The sequence below is a fragment of the Erythrolamprus reginae genome, chromosome 5 (assembly GCF_031021105.1).
Source record: "Erythrolamprus reginae isolate rEryReg1 chromosome 5, rEryReg1.hap1, whole genome shotgun sequence".
NCBI lineage: Eukaryota > Metazoa > Chordata > Lepidosauria > Squamata > Dipsadidae > Erythrolamprus > Erythrolamprus reginae.
Window position 1 is genome coordinate 40233000 of NC_091954.1, and position 21139 is coordinate 40254138.

The following is a 21139-nucleotide window of genomic DNA, read 5'->3' on the forward strand; positions in this document are numbered from 1 at the left end:
GGTTCTATTTTCAGCTCCATCTTATCTCATAGTTTGATGTTGTGGGGAACAATAGAAGAAGGTAATTCTATTTATACAACCTTGAATTACTAAACAAAAGGTGGGATACTACAATGAAAAATAAACATTATTCATTTGGATAGAATTTGACTTCTAAATAAATGGAAATTAATAAATAATTGGTAATTGGCGTTTTAAACCATTGTTTGTTTATAGCCTGAAACTATTAAGCTTCATATTATCTGTAAACTTGCAATTTCCTGGTTTATTCAAACTTTGCATTTGTGCTATACACAAGATCTGAGGTGCATACTTTGAGGATCAGCCATAAATTCTTTCATTCAGTGCTATTATAATTTTGAATAGTCGCTGAATAAATAGTCATAACTCGAGGACTACATTTATTCTAAAATGCTTGCAAATAAGCAGTGTGGCACTATATTTGCCTTTAAAAATAATGTAGTTTTCTAATTGTTCAAAACACATTGCAGTGGTGATGATAATCAGATTTAGATTTTGCTAATAATCTGGACCAAATTAGTGAAATCCCCAAATGGTTCAATTAAATATATTGCAATCTGCAATTTTACACAATCTCAATTCTTCTTTAAAAAACTCAAATGACTTAAACCTGATTTGCAATATTAGCATTTTGATTAGCACATTAATAATAACATAGTTAGAATTTTCATATTAAGATTATCTCAAAAATAAAGTTAACATATAAATAAGGGGCAAATTCCAAATATGTTTTGCAGTTGTGATACTTGACTAAATAAGGAACAAAGTCCTTCCTGTGATATCCAGGGAATCACATACTAACTTTTTAAATATAACTGTAATATTTGGTCTTGAGTACTTCGATTCAGTAGAAAAATAGAAGTCAAAATGTATACTTAGTAATAAAGTTGAAACTCAAGACAATTAAAATTCCCATCATTATACAATTGTGCTTCTATTTTTTATCTACTGCAGCATTCCCCAACCTTTCTGGGTTGGCAGCCCGGTGTGGAGGGGAGGAGAAAATATGGTTTTGCATGAGGGGCAGATGCATGCAGATGCACAGCTTCATTTGTGCGAGTGGGGCTGAAAGAACTGGTGGGCGTTGCTCCAGCGGGTGGGCTTGCAATTAGAAACTGCCACTCATGCATGATGGGCTGCACATGCATGCTTGCCAGTCCACTGGTTGCTGGGATTAAGAGGGCCTTTGCAACTGTTTCTAGATCAGAAATCACTATTCACATTAACTCATGTCTTATACAATTCCTACTTGATTTCTATAATAAATGGGGTATATTCCTATAATAGCACTGTTCAAGATGTACTAGCTTCCCGTGAGTTTCGATAGTTAGTTAAAGATTCTGATGATCAGAATCAAATTACCGGTATACATGGCACAATTTGCCTTATTGTCTATTTCAGCTGTCCTCATCAAAGCATAAGTGCTCTACAGCTCTTATATTAAGCAATGCCTTCTCATGGCTTTGTCTGTCACAGCACCTGCCCTATGGAACAATATTCCTTCTCCAACAGTTTTTACCTTCTGTCAAGTGCTAAAAACCTGGTTGTTTTCTTGAGCATTTGTGCTGATATGTGAAGCAACACTTCTTGGTTAATTTGCCTGGGATTTTTCCTTATTATTTGTAAAATGGAACAAATTTTTCCAGACCTCTGACATGTGATTATATTGAGTGTGTGTGACTGATCTTGGGGGTGTCTTCTTTGCAATTTTTTAAAAAAAATATTTGGCACTGCGCATGCATGTGTGCCCGCAAAGCATGGTAATGCAGTTCAGGAGGAGTGAAGTAAGTTAGAACCACCTCTGAGCTTCCTAATAATTGTATTATTTTATGGTTGGGGTCACCACAACATGAGGAACTGTATTAAAGGGTCGCAGCATTTGGAAATTTAAGAACCACTGGTCTAGAGTAATATATTTACATTCTTCCATAGACTTGCCAAGTAAGAATAGTGATAATACAATTTGATATTCTTATTGGAACAGTGCCTATGTGACCTGAAATTGGTACCCTTGTTATAGTCAGATCAGAATCTGGTGGCAATGAGTTCCTCAAGAGCTATACCTTTCCTTGCAGGAAGGCAGGACCTATTAGATCTGTCCATCCCTGGATGGGTTTCAGAAAGAACTGAGAATTATAAGTGCAAAGAAGACTACAGAGGTCCACCAGAAGAGGCATGCAGAGAAATTTCCTGGATAACAAAATAGCTTGACTTTTTTCCAATTAAATGCTGTTGTGGTTGCTGGTCTGGTAGAGGCATCTGGAAAGGGTCTTGTCCCGTTTTCTGGGAAAGGTTGATCCTGCTGCTTCTGAGGAAGTGGATAGGATCCTAGGGAGCATGAGCACAAGCACCTGTGTTTTAGATCCGTTTCCTCTTGCCTTATGAAAGTGTTCCAGGAAGTGACATGCAGGTGAATTCTGATGTGATTAAGGCTTCCTTGTGGGAGGGGGTTGTGCCCCAGCATTTAAAGCAGGCTGTGATCTGCCCTCTTCTTAAGAAGCCATTATTTGATTCCACCCTGTCGGATAATTTTCAACCTGTCTCCAGTCTTCCCTTTTTGAGGAAGTTTGTTGAGAAGGTGATGTGTCAGCTCAAGAGGTTTATGAATGAAATGGGTTATCTAGACCAGGCCTATCAAACTGGCGGTCTGTGGGCTGGATCAGTCATTCACAGTCCATGCCCACCCTGGCTCCACAAATGGAAAAAAGTCATGATATGTCACAATCTGGCCCATGATGCAATTGAGTTTTACACCTGTGATCTAGATCCTTTCCAATTATGCCTAAAGCCTTGATATGGAACAGAAACAATGATCTTGGGTAGGAGATCTGGTTGGAATGGGATGGGGATAGTGCTTTTATCCTTGCTCTATTTGACCTCTTGACAGCCATCAATATCATCGATCATAGTATCCTTCTGGAGTGGCTTTGGGGGTTGTGAGTGGGGGAGGGGAGGTCCTGGTTCACTTCCTCAGTTGGTTTTGATAGAGAGTGAGAGAATTTATTTATTTATTGGATTTATATGCTTCCCCTCTCCAAGGACTCTGAGATCCAGCCCTTGTCCCCTGCTTATGGGATCCTGCAGGGCTTGGTACTTTCTCTGCTTCTGTTTAACATTCACATGAAGCTGCTGGGTGAAATCATCCACCACCATGGACTGAGATATCATCATTACACTGATAACACCCAGCTATATTTCTTGACCTATGGTGAGTTAAGTGATGCTGTGACTTCCCTTTTGCACTGCTTGGGCTGGGTGGGAAACAACAGGCTGGAACTGAGCCGTGGAAGACCCAAGTAGTTCTAGGATTGGGGTTCTTTGATCCACAAAGAATTGCCATCTTTGGTCTTAGATCGGGTGACACTGCATTATATGAGGGTTCTCCTATAGCAGGGATGTCAAACTCTATTTAATTGAGGGCCGCAACAAGGCGGTGGAGTCTTCAGAGAGGGGTGGCATACAAATCTAATCAATTATTATTATTATTATTGACTTCGGGGGGCCAGCAGGAATGGCTAGCAGTGTGGCCAAATGGGTGGATGGGGCCAGTTTGATGGTTCTTCCCAAACTGCTGGCATGTTTCCTCTTTGCATTGGGTAGACCAGGCTGAAGGCACACTGGCCTGATCTTTCCTCTTCACGTTGGATGTGGCAATGGGCCTTGAGTTTTACACTAATGACTCCTGCATGAGGAGAAGATGGAAGTGGTGTCCAGGAAGGTCTTTGCAAAACTGTACAAACTTTTCTACTTAAGAACCTGGTCATGGAACGAATTAAATTCTTAAGAAGAGGTACCACTGTACATTTTATAAACAAACAAACAAACAAACAAACAAACATTCCCTGGGCTTGAAAATCTCTTCCAAGTTTGTTTCCCTCTCCTTTCTTTTATGTGATTTAGTGAATATTTGTACCCAACATATAATTAAGTTTTAATTTAGCAAACATATATTTCCTTAACTTTATTTTCAAAATTTTCTTCTTTAGAATTTTTCTTCTTTTCTTCTTTGTTCTTTTCCATGAAATATCTAATATTTACAAGCATTCTTAACAGCATTTCAAAAAATACGTTCACCAAATTCTTCAATTTTTTCACAATCATGTTTCATTTGTTTTTTTTAAGTGAATTCTTTTCTTATAATAATTGATAGTGTTACTGGAACATGATCAGATATCGCAGGAGAACTTACACTAATCACATTGGAAGCAAGTCCAATGTAGAGTTAAAAATAAGAAACTTCTTATTTAGTGAATATATGTGAGCCCATCATGAAAAGACGCCTGAGATTAATAGGTGGAATAAGAATAACTAAGTTAAATAACTGGGTCTGTTGGCGGCATTATACTTGAACAATGTAATGTAAAAAAATAAGAAACTGAGAAGTATTATTTGCTCAAAGGAAAAAGAGAGGGGAAAACTGTCTTTAGGTTACTATTATAAACTGATTGGCTAAAATCATGAAAGTATGAACCCTGTACTAGAGAACAACTTAATTCAGTCATTGGAGTAGAACAACAGCAATTATTCATCAAGACCTACAGACCAAAGTCAGAGCACTGTTAGATCACGAGGTGATATTAGCAGCATTTATCAAATCTATCTACAGCAACCACAAGAGAATTCACAGCTGTGGTTGGGAAATTAAGGTTTAAACCTTTCAAAATATTCAAGGAATCTTACAAAAAGTATTTATAGATAGTTAAAATAATGGGTCCTGCATTATTCGCATATATTGGCTGATACATTTTTGTTCGCAAAGCAAGAGGGGAAATATCCAGTGACCAGCTTTGCAGCCTTCGTATCAGTTTGATGATGCTGATAATACACTAATAGAATAGAAAATAGAAAAATAATTATACTTTCTATTATAAGTTGTTTTAGTTGTGTTTTAGCTAAGTGTGTGTATTGCCTACTGTCTGTCTTTGTTAGTTGTATATGGTTTGCTGTCATGCCCTTTGTTAAAACGGCATTATAAATAAATTATTATTATTATTATTATTATTATTATTATTATTATTATTATTAGTGATGAATAACAAGATGATATTTCTTTATAAAAATAAGGAAATAACATCTTAATTAAGAAAATATACTATTTCCATTTTCTGCATTGTAAGCCTGATATATAATAATTAAGTGCTTAATTTGGAAAATTCAACACAGAAAGAATAAGAAATATTTTAAAGTTTAAAGCTTGACTGTTTCTTATTCACCTTTTCTAGAGTTTTAATATACACAATTGGAAAAGATACTGCAGCCACATGCTGATATTTCACCATCAAGTTCATTTACTTTCCTAACTGGCTGACATTTCAGAGTGTCTAGATCATTACGGAAATGTTGATAACTAAACCTGGAATGTTTTGAATGAATTTGCATACAAAATAAATGTACAGTATATGTCTTTTTTTTCTTGGACTGTATTGCTCCATCTACCCACTCTCCATGGGATCTGAATCTAAAATCTTGGTCTTTGACTACTCAATATAGTCACTTAAATTTTTAAAAATCAGTGATTTATTTTATTTTTCTGTTGCCACTATTAAAACTCTGTTGCCCTTACTAATGTTACTGTATTATAGGAGTTTATGCAATGTAAGACAGGTGTAGAGAATCTAGTGTCTTTCAGAAGTCTAACCCTATAATTCTTACAATCCCGTTGGCATAGCTTGCATTGGGGACCACACTGAGGTCCAGAAATACTAGAAAGCATATTAATTGCTCATACCTAGAATTTCATCAAAACATCTTCCCTGACTTTGCTAAAGAAAGGAAAAAAGTAATTTCTGTAAGAGAAGTTTTAAAATGTAATTAAGATATGATGCAATTTTCTCATAGAACAATTGTGAGTTCAGGAGACTAATACAGACACTTTCCAGGTTTTGTTTGTTTGTTTGTTTGTTTGTTTTCCACTTGGTCCCAATCTTCCATAATTAGTCAACTACATGCTAGGCTATGTTTCTTTAAATAGTTAGCCTAATTTACTACTCATACATCAAATTAAATATTTTACTTGGCTGGAGACTTGATACTTACGTCTGCTTTTCACCTCTGGGATCAAGGTCCAAGTCAAACCCTGATGAAATGCATTTGATTGTCTTAATCTACTTCTTAGTGGACAGTATCCCCATTATCTTTAAAAGGGTCAGAGCTAAGGCCATTGGGAAGAGGGCAGCATGCTATATCTTATCTATTGATTAATATGTTTTCAGTGATGGCAGTTCTTTAACCTTCATATGCACCCATTCATATATCTATCTATCAAAGCTTCAAAAATATTTTGGGTTGATTAGAAATCTTCATCCTAACCCTGTATCTCAGTTGTTCTCCAGTTTTATTTTGATGTATAGTGATATTTTCAAATTTAAAATATGATAGCTTTCTTTAAAAAACAAACAAATGTTTTGTATTTTTTAAAATAAAATTTATAAACATTAAATTATGTTAATTTTCAGGGATGTCATATGCAAAATACAAGTTCTATAAACTAAATCACTTTGAAATACTTATAGATTCAAGAGCTTGTTTTGAATTAATTTTAGGGAAGACATTTTGCCCTCATTTTTTCCCTGCCCCCAGATGGCAACATCGTTATTCTCCTTTATTTCAATCCCACGAGAAACCAGGAATGGTACAAATAAAATATTATGAATTTAAATTTTATGTTTTTCCATATCATTCAAATCTTACAAAAAGTAGATTTCTTCTATTGATGCTAGCCATCAGAATTTATGAATATCCTTAAACAAGATGGATAATTCCATTCTTTGATTATTAAAATCTTTTTCTATGCTACTTGTCCCTCTACTTCCAGGTCAACTTTTCACAGAGAATTCTGTGATTTCATATTAATCCAACCATATGGGTACTTGGCCCCATTTTTAAAATCCTTCTAATTTACTACTATGGTTTATCATCAGATTTTTAGCAATGACAACAACAAAAATCCAGAAACTACAATCTAGCACAGAAAAGGTATCCAATGAACCAAATCAGAAGACTGAAAGACAAAACAGAACTTAAACACAACTTAAATAAAACAGATGATGCCAACAGAATCAATCTCAAATGACCAGAAAGTTCATCAACTACAGTGTCCACATATTATTAACAAAGCAAAGAATAAAATATGGAGATTATATATGCCAGTACAAAAAAGATTGTTATATTATTGATATTAAATAGAAATAAGTAGTACTTTTTTAAATAACAGGAATGTAATATATACAACATTCAGGATGAATTCTATCTCCCAAGCTACCAGATGATTTACTTCTATATATTGCAAAAAATGTGAAATCATTTTATAAAAATTACTTGCTGTTGTATATGTAAGATTAAGTTGGAATCAAATTGGCTGCAGAATTTTAAATCCCCTCTTTCCATCTTTGACTCTACATGGCTACATCGCCTTTTAAAACTGTTTAATGTGAATGAATGAATGAATGAATGAATGAATGAATGAATGAATGAATGAATGAATGAATGAATGGTCTAAATGTTATTCCAACCACCTTATGCTTGGTTAATAGAATTAATACAGATCTCAATCCTATGCTGATATTTTATCACTCAAAAATTCAACCACAGGCAAATTCTATGTGTGAAATGGAATTCATACACCAAAAGCACAGAAAATATTCTAATGTAAACTCAACCAAAATGCCTCTAATCAATAAAATACTAATTTTGTTCTTTAAAAAGTGATAAATTAAAAAATAGTATGAAACAGATTGTTGGTGAAGCAATGCAAGGGATCAAATCAATATGTCTATGTGACATATTTTGAGGAAATATAAAACACAGGCCTCTCTCCACTTTTTTTGGGGGGGGGGGGAGGGGGAGGGAGGGATAAAATACATTTTAATTGACTTTGAAATGTGAAGTGGATATACAGTTTACTTCCTGATCTCTACTTAATATAGTTCCCAACTATACTATATAGTGTTCTTGGCTTTCATATCTTTAAATTTGTAAATACTTATAAACTTTTGTATCTAGCAATATTATTATTGGATTAAATTAATCAATTTATTACTAATCTTCATGGTATTACTATTAGGTCCTGAAGTTATTCCTCAAATGTCTCAGCTATTGCTAGCTTGAAAGTCCCTAAATGTATTTACTTAAAATCAACTTTCATATATGTGGAGTTAAAACTGAAGCTCTCGGCTTTATGACAAAGAGGCTTTTCAAAACAATGAAGTGCCATGGGGATTGGAGTGCCTACCTGGCACATATTATAGTAAGACCAAAATGGGAAAAAATCCCTTAGGAAAATACATCTCTAAAGAAATCGTACAGTATTTCCACTGAATCAATAATTTGCATATTTTAGGTTTCTCAATAGCTGGCTTGCAATTTCCGTATCTTTTCTTTGGAATTAAGATATAAAAAAGAAGAGGAAGTAACAGTATATGGGCAATGATAAAGGAACCTGTTGATAATAAATATTTGTCAGATGTTGTCACATCTGCACAAAATCTGCTGTTGCCAAAGAGACATCAAACTGATAAAAAAGGGTGGCTCTGAAGAAAATCAATGTGTTTTGAACTCAAGCACTGCTATACACATAAGAAAACATCTCTAGCCAACAACCATACTGTGGTGAAAATTCCCAAGCCTTGCATGGTACAGCTAAGGAAAATTTAATCTTCCCAAATACTCATCAGAGCACTCCATCCTGCAGACCTGACAGCCCCACTTATAATTAATTATACAATTTCGATGGGAATATCGACTAAACAAAGCTATAAATCATAGAAAAAGTCAATAGGCATGGACACATTCAATCATGTCCTGACCAATGATTACTACTCTTAAAATACAATAATTATTTTCAGGAGCCAGCTTGAATTAAATTTCTGTCAGCATGGTACAAGCCTGGTGGGTGATGAAGGATGCGATGGATTTTTTGGGGTTGAATTTGGCCAGGGACATTTATCCTTTTAGATAGGTAGTTTGTTTTTAGTGATCATGGTGCTATGTGTTTAACTAGACCATGAAGATTAGATTATCTCCAATGGCTCATTATATCGTTTATCTTTTTCTTCCGTACTTGATCTGGAAGATTTCCTGCTTCCTGGTGTGTGAATGAAATGGCTACAGATTTTAAAATATAATGTTCTAAAGTGGCCCATCCATATAAAAATCTCTGCAGGAAAACATGTGAACAAACAAGCATGCATGGAAAATTAACTTAATGATTAAAATGCTACTGGCATGCCAAGAACTGCTACAGGCAGAAATGATAGTCTTTTAACATTAAAAAGGAAGAAATTGAAATACTACACAACTATAACTCAAAACTGTTTAAAAATAAAATGTATATGCTGTATCAAAAAGAAAATGTTGACTTTCATATTTATTTATGAATGTTCATAATTCTACTGAGTTAGGATATTAGATCTATGTAATGCTCATGAATTCTCCATTTATTTCATGCAGCTGGAATTATCTACATGAGCAATAGGCCAACAGCAACTACTTTTTATTCTATTCTATAAGCCCTAGAGGTATGAACTCTATATTCTTCACAATTGTAGTTAACAATGAATTATATTTTTACATATGTCCTCCCCATTAATAGGAATGTCTCATTTCCAAATATAAGCTCCTGACAGGTAGAGCTTTGGTTAACTCTTTGCTTAACATCTTTAACAAAGGGCTTTTTTAATTGTGACAATAATGCTCTGACTCCCTATTGCATGTGTTGTCTAAATGGTTGATTCAGTATGTCATCAACTGCTATAACACTTTAAAAGAAAAACGAGATGTAAGTTATCATATAATGCCCTGTAATGTTTCCACAAGTCATGAAGCAGGCGTGGTTGTTAATCAAGATACCAAATTATTCATTAAGGGCGCAGTATACCAACTACATGTTTAATCACACCATTCCTCAGAAACATCCTTCTTGCCATCTTGTGAACTGTTCTTGTTTTCATCATGCAGACTTTCTATATGATATTTACAAACTGTCCAGCACTCTTTCCACCCGATGACAAAACAATACAGCTAGTCACTTGTCCCTATCTATCTTTCTTCCTTGCTGTAGTTCTTTTAATCATGAGGGGGAAAACACTGCCCCTCTGCTAAGTAAAATAGTAGCAAAGCAACATGTTACTTCAACTTCTACTTCAGCAATTCCAGTGAAACCTCGAGAAACAATTTCTGGGCAGAGATCAAGAGCAGCTTGTTTGTTTGTTTGTTTATATGCCGCTCATTCCGAAACGGACTCAGAGTGGCTAACAAGTGAGTAAATACAACAATACTAAAATAGGATCAAAATACACAATAAAATCAGTAATATAATAAAACAATAAAACAATATCTTAAAAAGAAACATACATACACAGCAGTCAATCTAATTCCAGGCCTGCCAGAAAAGCCAGGCCTTAATGGCTTTCTGGAAGATCAGTAGGGAGGAAGTTGATTCCATAGGGACGGAGCTGCCACAGAGAAGGCCAATTCCATGGGCCCTTACTGGCCGCAATGAGGTATGAGGTCGGAGGCGGTCCCGTAAATAGTCTGGCCTTGAGCCACTTAGGGCTTTAAAGGTGATAACCAACACCTTGAATTGCATTCAGAGACCAACTGGCAACAATGCAGCTCACGTAAAGATGGAGTAATAAGGCATACCTTGTGGTATACCCGTTATTGCACGCGCCGCTGCATTTTGCATCAGCTGAAGTCTCCAAATGCTCTTCAAGGGTAGCCCCACGTAGAGCACATTGCAATAGTCAAGACGAGACGTGTTGAGGGCATGAGTGACTGTGCAGAGTGCCTCCTAGTCAAGGTAGGGTCGCAACTGGTGTGGAAGCCCCCCTAGCCACAGCTGAGAGATGTTGTTCTAGCCTCAGCTGTATGAAGCTTGCATTCTTTTTTTTTTTTTGAAAAATAGATGAGAAGACTCGCATCAGTCTAGAAAGCATCCTCTGATTTAAAAAGTTTTCCTCTGATTATTGAGGTCTGAAGAAATTCCCTAATTACTGAATGGTGGAAGGAGGTTCTTTTTGCTAAAATGCAAGTTGAACCTGGGGACCAATTAAGCCTTGTATGGAGCTCCTAAATGTGACCCACAATGATTTTACACACTAAATGGATAAAGTCGTTCCCAGATAATCAATGCTAGAAAAAAAATATTTAGTACATCCTTTACTATGACATGTAAAGAGAACTCTATGTTGCTTTAGTAACATTTGGCCTTTCACCATAGGTTGATATAAATGTAATATATAGACAGACCTAGCAATATATTAAATTCTAGGAAACATTCTGTGTATGGATGTTTTTCATAAAATTATTTGGAAAAAGGGCTTCAAACCTCATCCACTCACTTTTTAATAAAAAGCAAGGTTTTTTTAAGTTGCAAAAGTTTCAAGGAACTGACTCATTAAAATTAAGATGATTTTTAAAGCAGATTGTACAATCATTTGGCTGAAATAGTATGGATTATATCCAATTTTGTCCCTAAAATTGAGATCGTTAGAACTTAAGACAGCTGAACAGTGAGATTGTGGAAAAAAATTAAAAACAAAGTTGTATATAGTAATCCAATTGTTTAAAATACTTTAGTTTGCCTTTTAACATATTGTGGTTGCATTTTAATATACTGTATTGTAAGGTGCACTTCTTTAATGTCATTTTTTTGTAAAGAGAAACATAGACATGTAAAAAATTAATTACACTAATTAGACTCCTCATTGAATATTTTTCTTTAAAAAAATTTTAACTACACTAATGACTCCTCATTGAATAAAAGATTATGTGAAGGATAAACATGGAGCACCAGGTATCTTAAGAGCAAGGGTTATATCTACAAAATGTAATTTTACAACTGGAAACTCACCGCAGTGCCATTGTTATCTCTAAAAACATCTTGATTAAAATAGTCAAAGAGTTTCTTTTCTAACTGTAGCATAACCTAGAGGGAAAAAAACAAAACAAAGCTTAAAAATAATAACAATCTCCAATGAAATTCTATATAATTATTATTTAAACCTTTGCAATGTCATTTAAAAACTTTTATTACATTCTCCATTGAATTAAACATTTTCTGACTTAAAGAAAAAACATGCACAGAATCTTAAATAGGCTGCATATATTGCTTTAAGAGATTTGAGATTATTATTCACTTCCTATTTCCTGTAAACAGGAGAAACACTGATGTATAGAATACGAAGATTATTGTAAGAATTAACTGATTGATTTGACTGATTATGTCCCATCAAGTTAGTGTCAACTCTCAGTGACCACAGTGATAGATTTTCTCCATGGTGACCTGTTTCTAACTGGTCTTTTAGATGTACTCATTTCCACTACTGTATAACTAAGTCTATCTATCTTGCTGCTGGTCATCCTTTTCTTCAATTATATCCCACATTTCCCAGCTCTTCTCCGGAGAGCTAGGTCTTCACCTAATGTGTTTGGAAGAGTATAATTTGAGCTTGATTGTTGTGTTTCAAATGATAAATCTGAGTTCATTTGTTCAGTGATCCATTAGCTGTTTTCTTGGCTGTTCATTGAATTCTCAAGAGTTTTCTTCAGCTACTTTTCTAGAAGATTGGAAAGCCTTTATGGACTTTTTACTGAAAATAGATAAAAATGAACTGTTTATTTTAAAATGTATTGATTACAAAGGTTTATCTGTGGGAAGAATGGAACCATGACAGGCAGTATGGAAGGGTGGAGATTATAATTTCTGTTTGTAACTGCTGCGAAGGAACAGAAGCTCTTCTTTAGATAAAATATCTTTCTTTTGTTGTTGTTGTCCATCAACCAAATTTCAACATTTGAAAGCATAAATATTCTTATTCTGCTTTTTCAAAGTCCAACATTTGCTTCCATAGAGGGAATACCATAGCTTGCATTATATTTATTTGAAGCTATAGACATATTGTAATAGCCAAATATATTCTCCAGTGCATTTGTAGTTGTTGTATCAAGTGCTAACCTATGGCTTATTTCTTTACTATTCCTTTACTATTGATGATGGCAGAAGCTATCTATGGCTTTCATGCCTTCATTGCCAGTTGTAAGGTTGGTTTTTGGCTACTGTTATTTCTTCTTCCAGTTTTAAATACATTCATCTTCTACTCCAGCTTTCTTTAATAGACACTGCTCAAAATAAATAAAGGGAACACTCAAATAACACATCCTAGATCTGAATGAATGAATTATTATTAGTATTACTATTATTACTATTATTATTATTATTATTATTATTATCTAGACTTGTATGCCGCCCCTCTCCGAAGACTCGTTGAATACTTCGTTCTGTACAAAGCTGAATGTGCTGACAACAAAATGAAATTGATTGTCAATCAGTGTTGCTTCCTAAGTGGACAGTTTGATTTCACGGAAGTTTGATTTACTTGGGATTATATTCTGTTGTTTAACTGTTCCCTTTTATTTTTTTGAGCAGTATATATTCAGCAAATGATTTAAATAAATAAGAGAAGACTATACAGCCTTGTTTTATTCCTTTGCCAACAGAAGATGTTCTATTTTACTATATTCTATCACTTTGTTACTGACATAATAGGTACCGGTACATAATAGATACAATAAACAAAATTCTATCTACTGACATAATAGCACATAATAAATATAAACTTATTGTAAAGTGCACCAAACTTGATTGCAGAAAATATGACTTCAGTAACAGAGTTGTTAATGCCTTGAATGCACCACCTGGCTGAGGTTTCTTTCCCAAACCCCTAAAATTTTACCCTTAGACTGTCTACTGTTGACCTTGCCCCGTTCCGAAGAGGTCTTTATGGGGCATGCATCAGTGCATCAGCATGCCTACCATTTCTGTCCTAATGTTTCCTTTTATTCATATCCATTTCATGTATTCATAATTATGTGTATACTTATATCTGTTATCTAATACATGCCTGATGAAATAAATAAATAAATAAAATTTTATAGGGCTATAAGAGAATCACAAATATTTTTAAACATGAATTAAGTAAACTGATTGGAAAAGTGGTCCTTGGACACAGGTCAATCTCATTCTGTTGTACATATTTTATGAAACATGCAAGTCTTAGGCATTAATCTAAGCCAGTGGGGTGTCAAACTCAATTTAATTGAGAGTGACATCAGGACCCCCAATTTTATTGAGGGCTGCATTGTGTTTGATCTGGGGGGGGGGGGGCTTGGGGGCATGGCCAGGGTAGGCATGGCCAGCTCAACGTCACTCATGCCATGAGGGCATGAATAATAGCCAAGGGCTAAGACAGGACTTCCTTCAGACCCTCCCGCTCTCTCATTAAAATCTCCTTCCTTCCTTCCTTCCTTCCTTCCTTCCTTCCTTCCTTCCTTCCTTCCTTCCTTTTCCCTTCCCTCTTCCTTCCCCTCTTCTCTTCCCCCCCCTTGCTCTCTTATCACCTTTTTCTTTGTTTTTCCTCTTTCTCCTTTCCTGTCCCTCCTTAGATGCTCAAATGCAAAAGGGGAAATATTTTGCTTTTGTTTTGCGAGCCCTCTGCCAGCAAATACAGGCTCCGTTTTCACTGGCAGAGGCACCATGGGCCAGTCCCTTGCTGTTTCCAGGTCGGCCTTGTGGGACAGATCTAAGCACCCTGTGGGCCGGATTCAGCCTGCGGGCCTTGAGTTTGACCCCCCCCCCGACCCAAGCTATGCTGAAACCCATCTCCCCAAATCAGAAGCTCTACAAAAGTTTACGTATGGAGGGCAGTCAAATATGTGAAAAATCTTCATCAGGAATCAGAACAATACAATCAAAGAAGATTTGATCAGTTCACAAAGACTTAGGAATTGTAAATGAAACTTTTTTTTTAAAAAAAAGTGCTGTTATTTTTTAAAGAAATCACATTTACTTGATTAGAAAAAAAGCTGCTGTGGAAGCACTGGTATGGGAGATTAATATGCATGTTATTTTAACTGCACAGTAATGAAATAGGAACATTGCATATAGCTCGAATGAGTGACAGATTTTCTCTTAATGATATCTAGCTTGAGATATTATGTTGTTTCCCAAGTTAGATTCTTGCTCTCTCTTTTTAAAAAGTATATAATTTTGCTTGCAGCATATTTTCTGCAATTTATAGAAAGAAATTATTGAGTTGTGCTCTGTCACTGAGAATTGGTACACGAAGTTTTCTTCTTTGTTTGCCCTCGGTTTTAGGTAGCTTAAGGCACACCTTTGCTTTCCTCTCAAACACCTATGAAAACTTTGCTTTTCTCATTGACACATATCATTCTACCTACCCAGAGGAACAGCTGCAAGACACAGTGCTGATTTCTTGAAGATTTACCATGATAGACTCAGTGAGGGGTAAGTATAATTATAATTTCAGTACAAGAGCAGATCTCACATAACTCATTGGGATCACAACTGAATGCACATTTCAGTAAGTTAATATTTTGGAATAAGTCACCTCCATTGAAGCAAAGAAATATTTTGTTCTTGGAATTTTGAAAAAGAGAGTGGATTACTTAGTTCTGTTTGCATTGTTTTCAGTGACAAGAGTTACATTTAGTTACATACCTTTCGGTCATTATCAGATTCACGGAATATTAGTTTGACTACTTCATTAGTGTCAGCAGCCCGGATAGTCTGCATTGTAGCCTTTGAACAAAGTGTCTGTTTAAAATAAAAGGAAATGGGATAGGGGAGAAATAAATTGGTTTGTCAAAAATAAATATACAAGCATATACCGTTAATTTTATCCTCAATTATTAATATGAAAAATACCATTCTTTAATTTACTTTGTTCTTCCTCAAAATTGGGCAGCAATTTGAAAATTCAAGGATTTCTTATGGGATAGTACTGTATAAAATTGTTAAGACCCATAATTGAATTCTCTTACTTTTTTTTTTTTAATATATTAAAATGTTGTGAAGTTTGTATTAGGACTATTTTTCTATTTTTTCCAATGGTTTTTGTTTCCAAGGAAGAGGTCTGCTATCTACTATGAGCAGAATTCTAAAGTGAGAAGACCCTATGGGCATAGCTTTTCAATTTGTAGCTTCATGCAAAAACTTCTAATGCCCTAGAAATTTAGATCTTTAAAATTAGATATTGTTTTGAGGTTTATTGTATTTTTCTTGGATTTGGGTTAGAGATGCTAAATAATTGTTAATTTAACTTTAAGAAACACTTTGAGATAATGCCTAATAAACATGGTTCTGATGAGGAGTAAATGGTTCATTTTACTCTTTCATGCTAATAATACTAAGAGAAACTGCTTGATTACTCAAACTATTTACCTCAGTGTTTCTTCTGCCTGGGTATGGTTCTCTAATTTCGCATTCATGTATTCTTGGAGTTAAATTTGTCTCTAGGATTTTCTATGTATAATCCATCTAATTTTGAATCTTTCTTTTTGGGGTAGATTATATCCTTAAAATTTTATTTCTATTTGTATGACTAGAACTGTGCCAGAACAATGGAGCTTCTCACGTTGATAATACACCAAGAATCAGAGACAAAGAAAGATATTTCATTTCTGTTATTATTTTTATTTTGCTTTAAGAACGATCAACATGACAATCTGGCAAAAAGTCTTCTTTCTTTCAAATCTCCTTCAGAATTTTTCTAAATTCTGACCATTCAGAATTATGATTAGAAACCACAACACTGTAACAAAAGCTACTGAGAGAACCGGAAGTTGTTCTAACGCCAAATATTCCTTGTCTGGCAGAAAAGCACATTAAGTACACTAAGATTTAGGAAGCAACCACTATGGCTTTTTGGTTTTTTTACTTTCTTTCATTTAGCCCACAACTAATCACTTTTTCCACTCATCTTTACAATTTGATTTGGGTCCCATTCTGTCTCTTTTGACAAGTAATTAACATTTTGCCATCTGTGTCTGTATACCGTTAACTGTGAGGTCATCCACCAACAAGCCATTCCCAAAGTGCCTCTCCTTCAGATACCAACCATTGAAATTCAAAGCACAAATTAGCTAATCAGGTCAAGCCCCCCAAAATAGCCTTTTGGACTCATGTGTCACAAATCAGTCTGGTCGCCTTTAAACAGTGCACCAGATTAGAACAAGCAACCAAACAAACCAAAGCGGAAAACCCACCACTCTCTAAAGCTGGTTTTCTAAAGCCCTAACAAATCGCTCCATCTTTCACTCATTTAAACCTTCCAAATGAGGGTCAATATGGTCCCCAAGCATCCAAATGCTAATGCGCTTAAGTGCGCTTAAGCAGCTTTCTGGAATGAATGGGCCGAAGAGCGGCTCGAAAGGACAAGGCAGAATTACTGTCACTGTCAAAAAGACATTGTAGCCACCCCTAGAGTGGCTGCAATTCAAGAAATTCATGATTTCTGTCTTTTATAGGCATCTGCTTGGGAACATTTCCCCCCTCCGTGCTTCGCCCAAAGCCTCACCAATCTGCTTCATAGCTCTTACAAGTTCAGGTCTGTTCTTAAGGAACCATAATCATAATAATATGGAAGTGTAAAAACCTGACACTCTCTTGACCACTAAAGAAAAGGCGCTACGATTGCATGGAGACAAACATTTATCTTATTCACAAGCAAATAGTGATTATGCAAAAGTTCATTTCTTATACAATCTGGAACATTCTTCCTCCCCAGCCTACCTCTTTTCAGTTTCTACAAAGTCGTAGTCACCCAAGCAGAAACTTTCAGAAACTTGTGTGTGTGTGTTTTAAAGGAAAACCTGCTTGCTTATAAAGGGATTTTTTTGGTGGCGATGGTGGTAGTATTTAAGAATGGAAGAAAATTGAAAATACATAGTCCTTTTCATTCTTATAAAAGTTATATTTATGAAAGATGTTTGAAATAATGAGACAAAATCAGAATAAAATTCTGGGATTTTCTTGCATGATTGAATAAAATCGCCTTACCTAGAGATTCTTTTCTAACATTTCTTTATAAGGAAAAAAAAGTTTGCATAAAATCTGAGGCACATGCTTTAAATAATATGGGAAAAATATACAGAGAAACAAATAGAGAATTACAATCTGGAGGAAGACTTATTATTGTTAATAATAATAATAATAATAATAATAATAATAATAACAATAGATACATTTTTAAATTTTCAGTTGATTGAGTTTCATGTTTAATGAAAACATATTATTATTATTATTATTATTATTATTATTATTATTATTATTATAATAATAACTTCTGGATGCAATAACCCACATACATAACCCAATACCCACACTTTGAAACACACAAATATATGTTGCTGAAAAGTGCGCTGGTCTGATCTTAAATATACCAAAAACAAGTTAAAAAAAGAGAAAATGGAAAATAAATATAGGGGAACAAAATTTAAAACATCTCATCATTTAACTTAACTTAAATGAAACAGGAAAACAGTATGTGAAAAAGTTGTACTTGAGAGGTAGAAATGAAGAAGTGGAATAAGGCAGTATCTCATTATTCTATGTATGTATGCATGTATGTATGTATCTAAAAGTAATTATGATTTATCCAAATTACACCATGGATTACAGCATATATAATATTCACATTAGTTTAAAGTGTTCACTAAGTCTATAGAAATTTAAGAGTTATTTTTCTCTAAAGAACAAGCCCATTAATTTTATTTGGAATGGGAAATAAAGAAATTGTTTTCCAAAATATTTAGTAGTAAACAAGCAGCATAAAAAGCTTTTTATCAAGAAAAATGCATTTGAACCATTTAAGGGACAACCCCCTAACCTACCATGGCAAGAAAATAGTATTTGAGTCTGAGATTAAAAAAACTATTAAGCGGAAGACGATCCAAGAGCTATCCATATTGTATCATTCTTGAAGCTGAACAGTTGTGAACATGAAAAGTGCCTGAAAGAGACTCTTGGGAATATGGTAAATTACTCTGAGATTTTGAAGGCAGAATTAGTTCTGTGTAATGCTCATCGATGGGCACTGCACTTCCCAGAGTACAAGACTGATCCTTATCCAGAGCAGTTTACAAATGCAAGTTCTTCATAAGGAAAATTCAAAAAAGCGAAGGAAGCTAAAAACAAAAAATATGTAGAGGACTGCATAAAGATTTGAGGAACTTGTACTTAGATGTCGTTAGAGAACAGAATGGGGAGCTGAAGATTGTTCCAAGTCTTTGTGCAAATAAATGAAAATAGTTGCCTTTCCCTTTTGGTTTGAGAGGTTTTTACTTCTGGTTTATATCTATATGCCTTTTTATATGTACATATGATTCTTAATTTTATATACCTGAATAAAGGTGGAAGAACATTATTAAAAAGTGTATTGAATGTTAGTGTTAATATTAGCAATTGAATGTACTAGAACAAAACAAATCTTGCTGTTTCTAGATTAAAAATTACAAGAATCAGAAAAGTGTTACAGTATTTCAATAAAGATACATATATTTTCCCCTAAAATGATGCTGTACATTATTCATCTCTTACTTTTTAGTATGTGTATATACTATACCTATTTGTAGTATTATAATGTTACCTACAAGTTAATGAGTAATATAATCGCCCATTAGTGTTGACTGTGGAAATACTGTAAATTATACAGACTTACTTAACAAACCTTATTTTTAATTTTAAAAAGATGATATTGAAAAAAAAAACAAAGTATAAGTTTAGATAAATATATGACCATTCTTTCAAAATCATGTCTTGTTTCTTCAATTCAGAATTGATAAAGATTCTCTAAGCAAAAAAGTTTCATTCTTCCAGCTGTTACTGATATGGTTGCATCTGTGTTAAGGGAATCTAGAGTGAAACAGATTTAAGTATCCTTATGTCTAATTACACTATTTTATGCAATTTGTCATTTGGATAGATATGATGGATAGTACTAAGGATACTTATTTAATAACATGTTAGATCTGTTGGTTGAGAGTAAAATAAATGAGAATGTGTTTTTCTGGAATGAAATTAGGGATGTGTAAAGCCATGGATCTTTTTGATATCACTGAAAATTATATGAATGCAAATCTTTTAAAATTGTCTAATTGTGTGGAACTAGGGATTGCTGGAATAAACTATTATCACAATGACTTCAAGCTTTTGATTTGTCAAAAATCTCTTATTGGGGTTTGGACAGAACAACAGATTAATAAGCAAACACTTGTTAGGGAAGATTTCATCCCTTCATTGGAGACAATTCTATACAAAAACTATGCCTGTAAAGAAAAAAAATGTCTTCTGTGAAAATTTTATGAGGTGATGAATACTTCTTTGTTTTACCTGAGTCAAAACGGCAGTTTCAAGGAAATTTTTGTCATTTTTGAAATGAACTTTTATTGGAATTTAACTGAGGAATGGCACTGTAGTGTATCATAGTGTACCACTTTTTAAATCAACAATGGTTTCAATATATAGTTAACATATTTAAGTGACAATTTTGATAAGCTGAACATTCTTACTTCAAGGTGACAATAATAATATTCTGCAACATAGTGACAAATTAAAAGCATTTATAAAGGTAGCTGTACTTAGAAGACTAAAATAAAAAAATACAAATTGAGATGAGATTTCTACTTTAAAACAATTTATGGACAGTAGTAATACTGAAGGAATATCTGGATTTTAAATCACCTTCCCACTCTGAAATGACATTATTTTCTGAGTTGGAAACAGAAAAAAAAATAGCCAGTTGTTTTATTAGAGCCCCTTTATGCTGAACTGACAGCTGGCACACCTGTTATGAACTACAAGAAACAATGTGTTGATGTTTCTTCTGCACTTCTTTGAAAATAAATTTTCTGGCAATGTATTTCTCCGCATTTGGAGGAGTATGAGTATGAAATGAAAATGCTATGAGCATTTTGATTCAATTTATAAGATCCTATTTGCATAGGATAAAATGTTGCAATAATACAAAACTAAATAATTGATTTTTCATATGTTAGAGGTGATGATTTTATATTTTTATTTCTAATGAAATGGTTTTCTTTTATAGTCTTGTATTCCCACTGTTTTATTAGGAAAAATTAGGGGTATGAGTATTTATTTCTTGCCTAGCTGTAAAAGTCAATGATGTCATTTGTTTAATTTATGAGAGTCAAAGGATGTCATATAAAACAATAAGCAACAAAGCAAGATTTGTCCACAGGGTAGTGCTAAAAGAAATGTCAAGAGGGTGACCATGATGGCATGGTTTGAGATTTTCTACAA

The 21139-nt window shown here is 34.2% G+C and overlaps 1 protein-coding gene across 1 annotated transcript in view; it reads right to left on the reverse strand.

Annotated features, from left to right (window-relative positions):
* INPP5A (inositol polyphosphate-5-phosphatase A) overlaps positions 1-21139 on the reverse strand; it is a 246936-nt gene that overhangs the window by 42777 nt on the left and 183020 nt on the right. The window contains exons 9-10 of the mRNA XM_070752446.1: positions 15539-15634; positions 11873-11947 (exon numbers count right to left, since the gene is read on the reverse strand). Coding sequence (XP_070608547.1) covers positions 11873-11947; positions 15539-15634 — 171 coding nt within the window. The remainder of the gene's footprint in view (positions 1-11872; positions 11948-15538; positions 15635-21139) is intronic.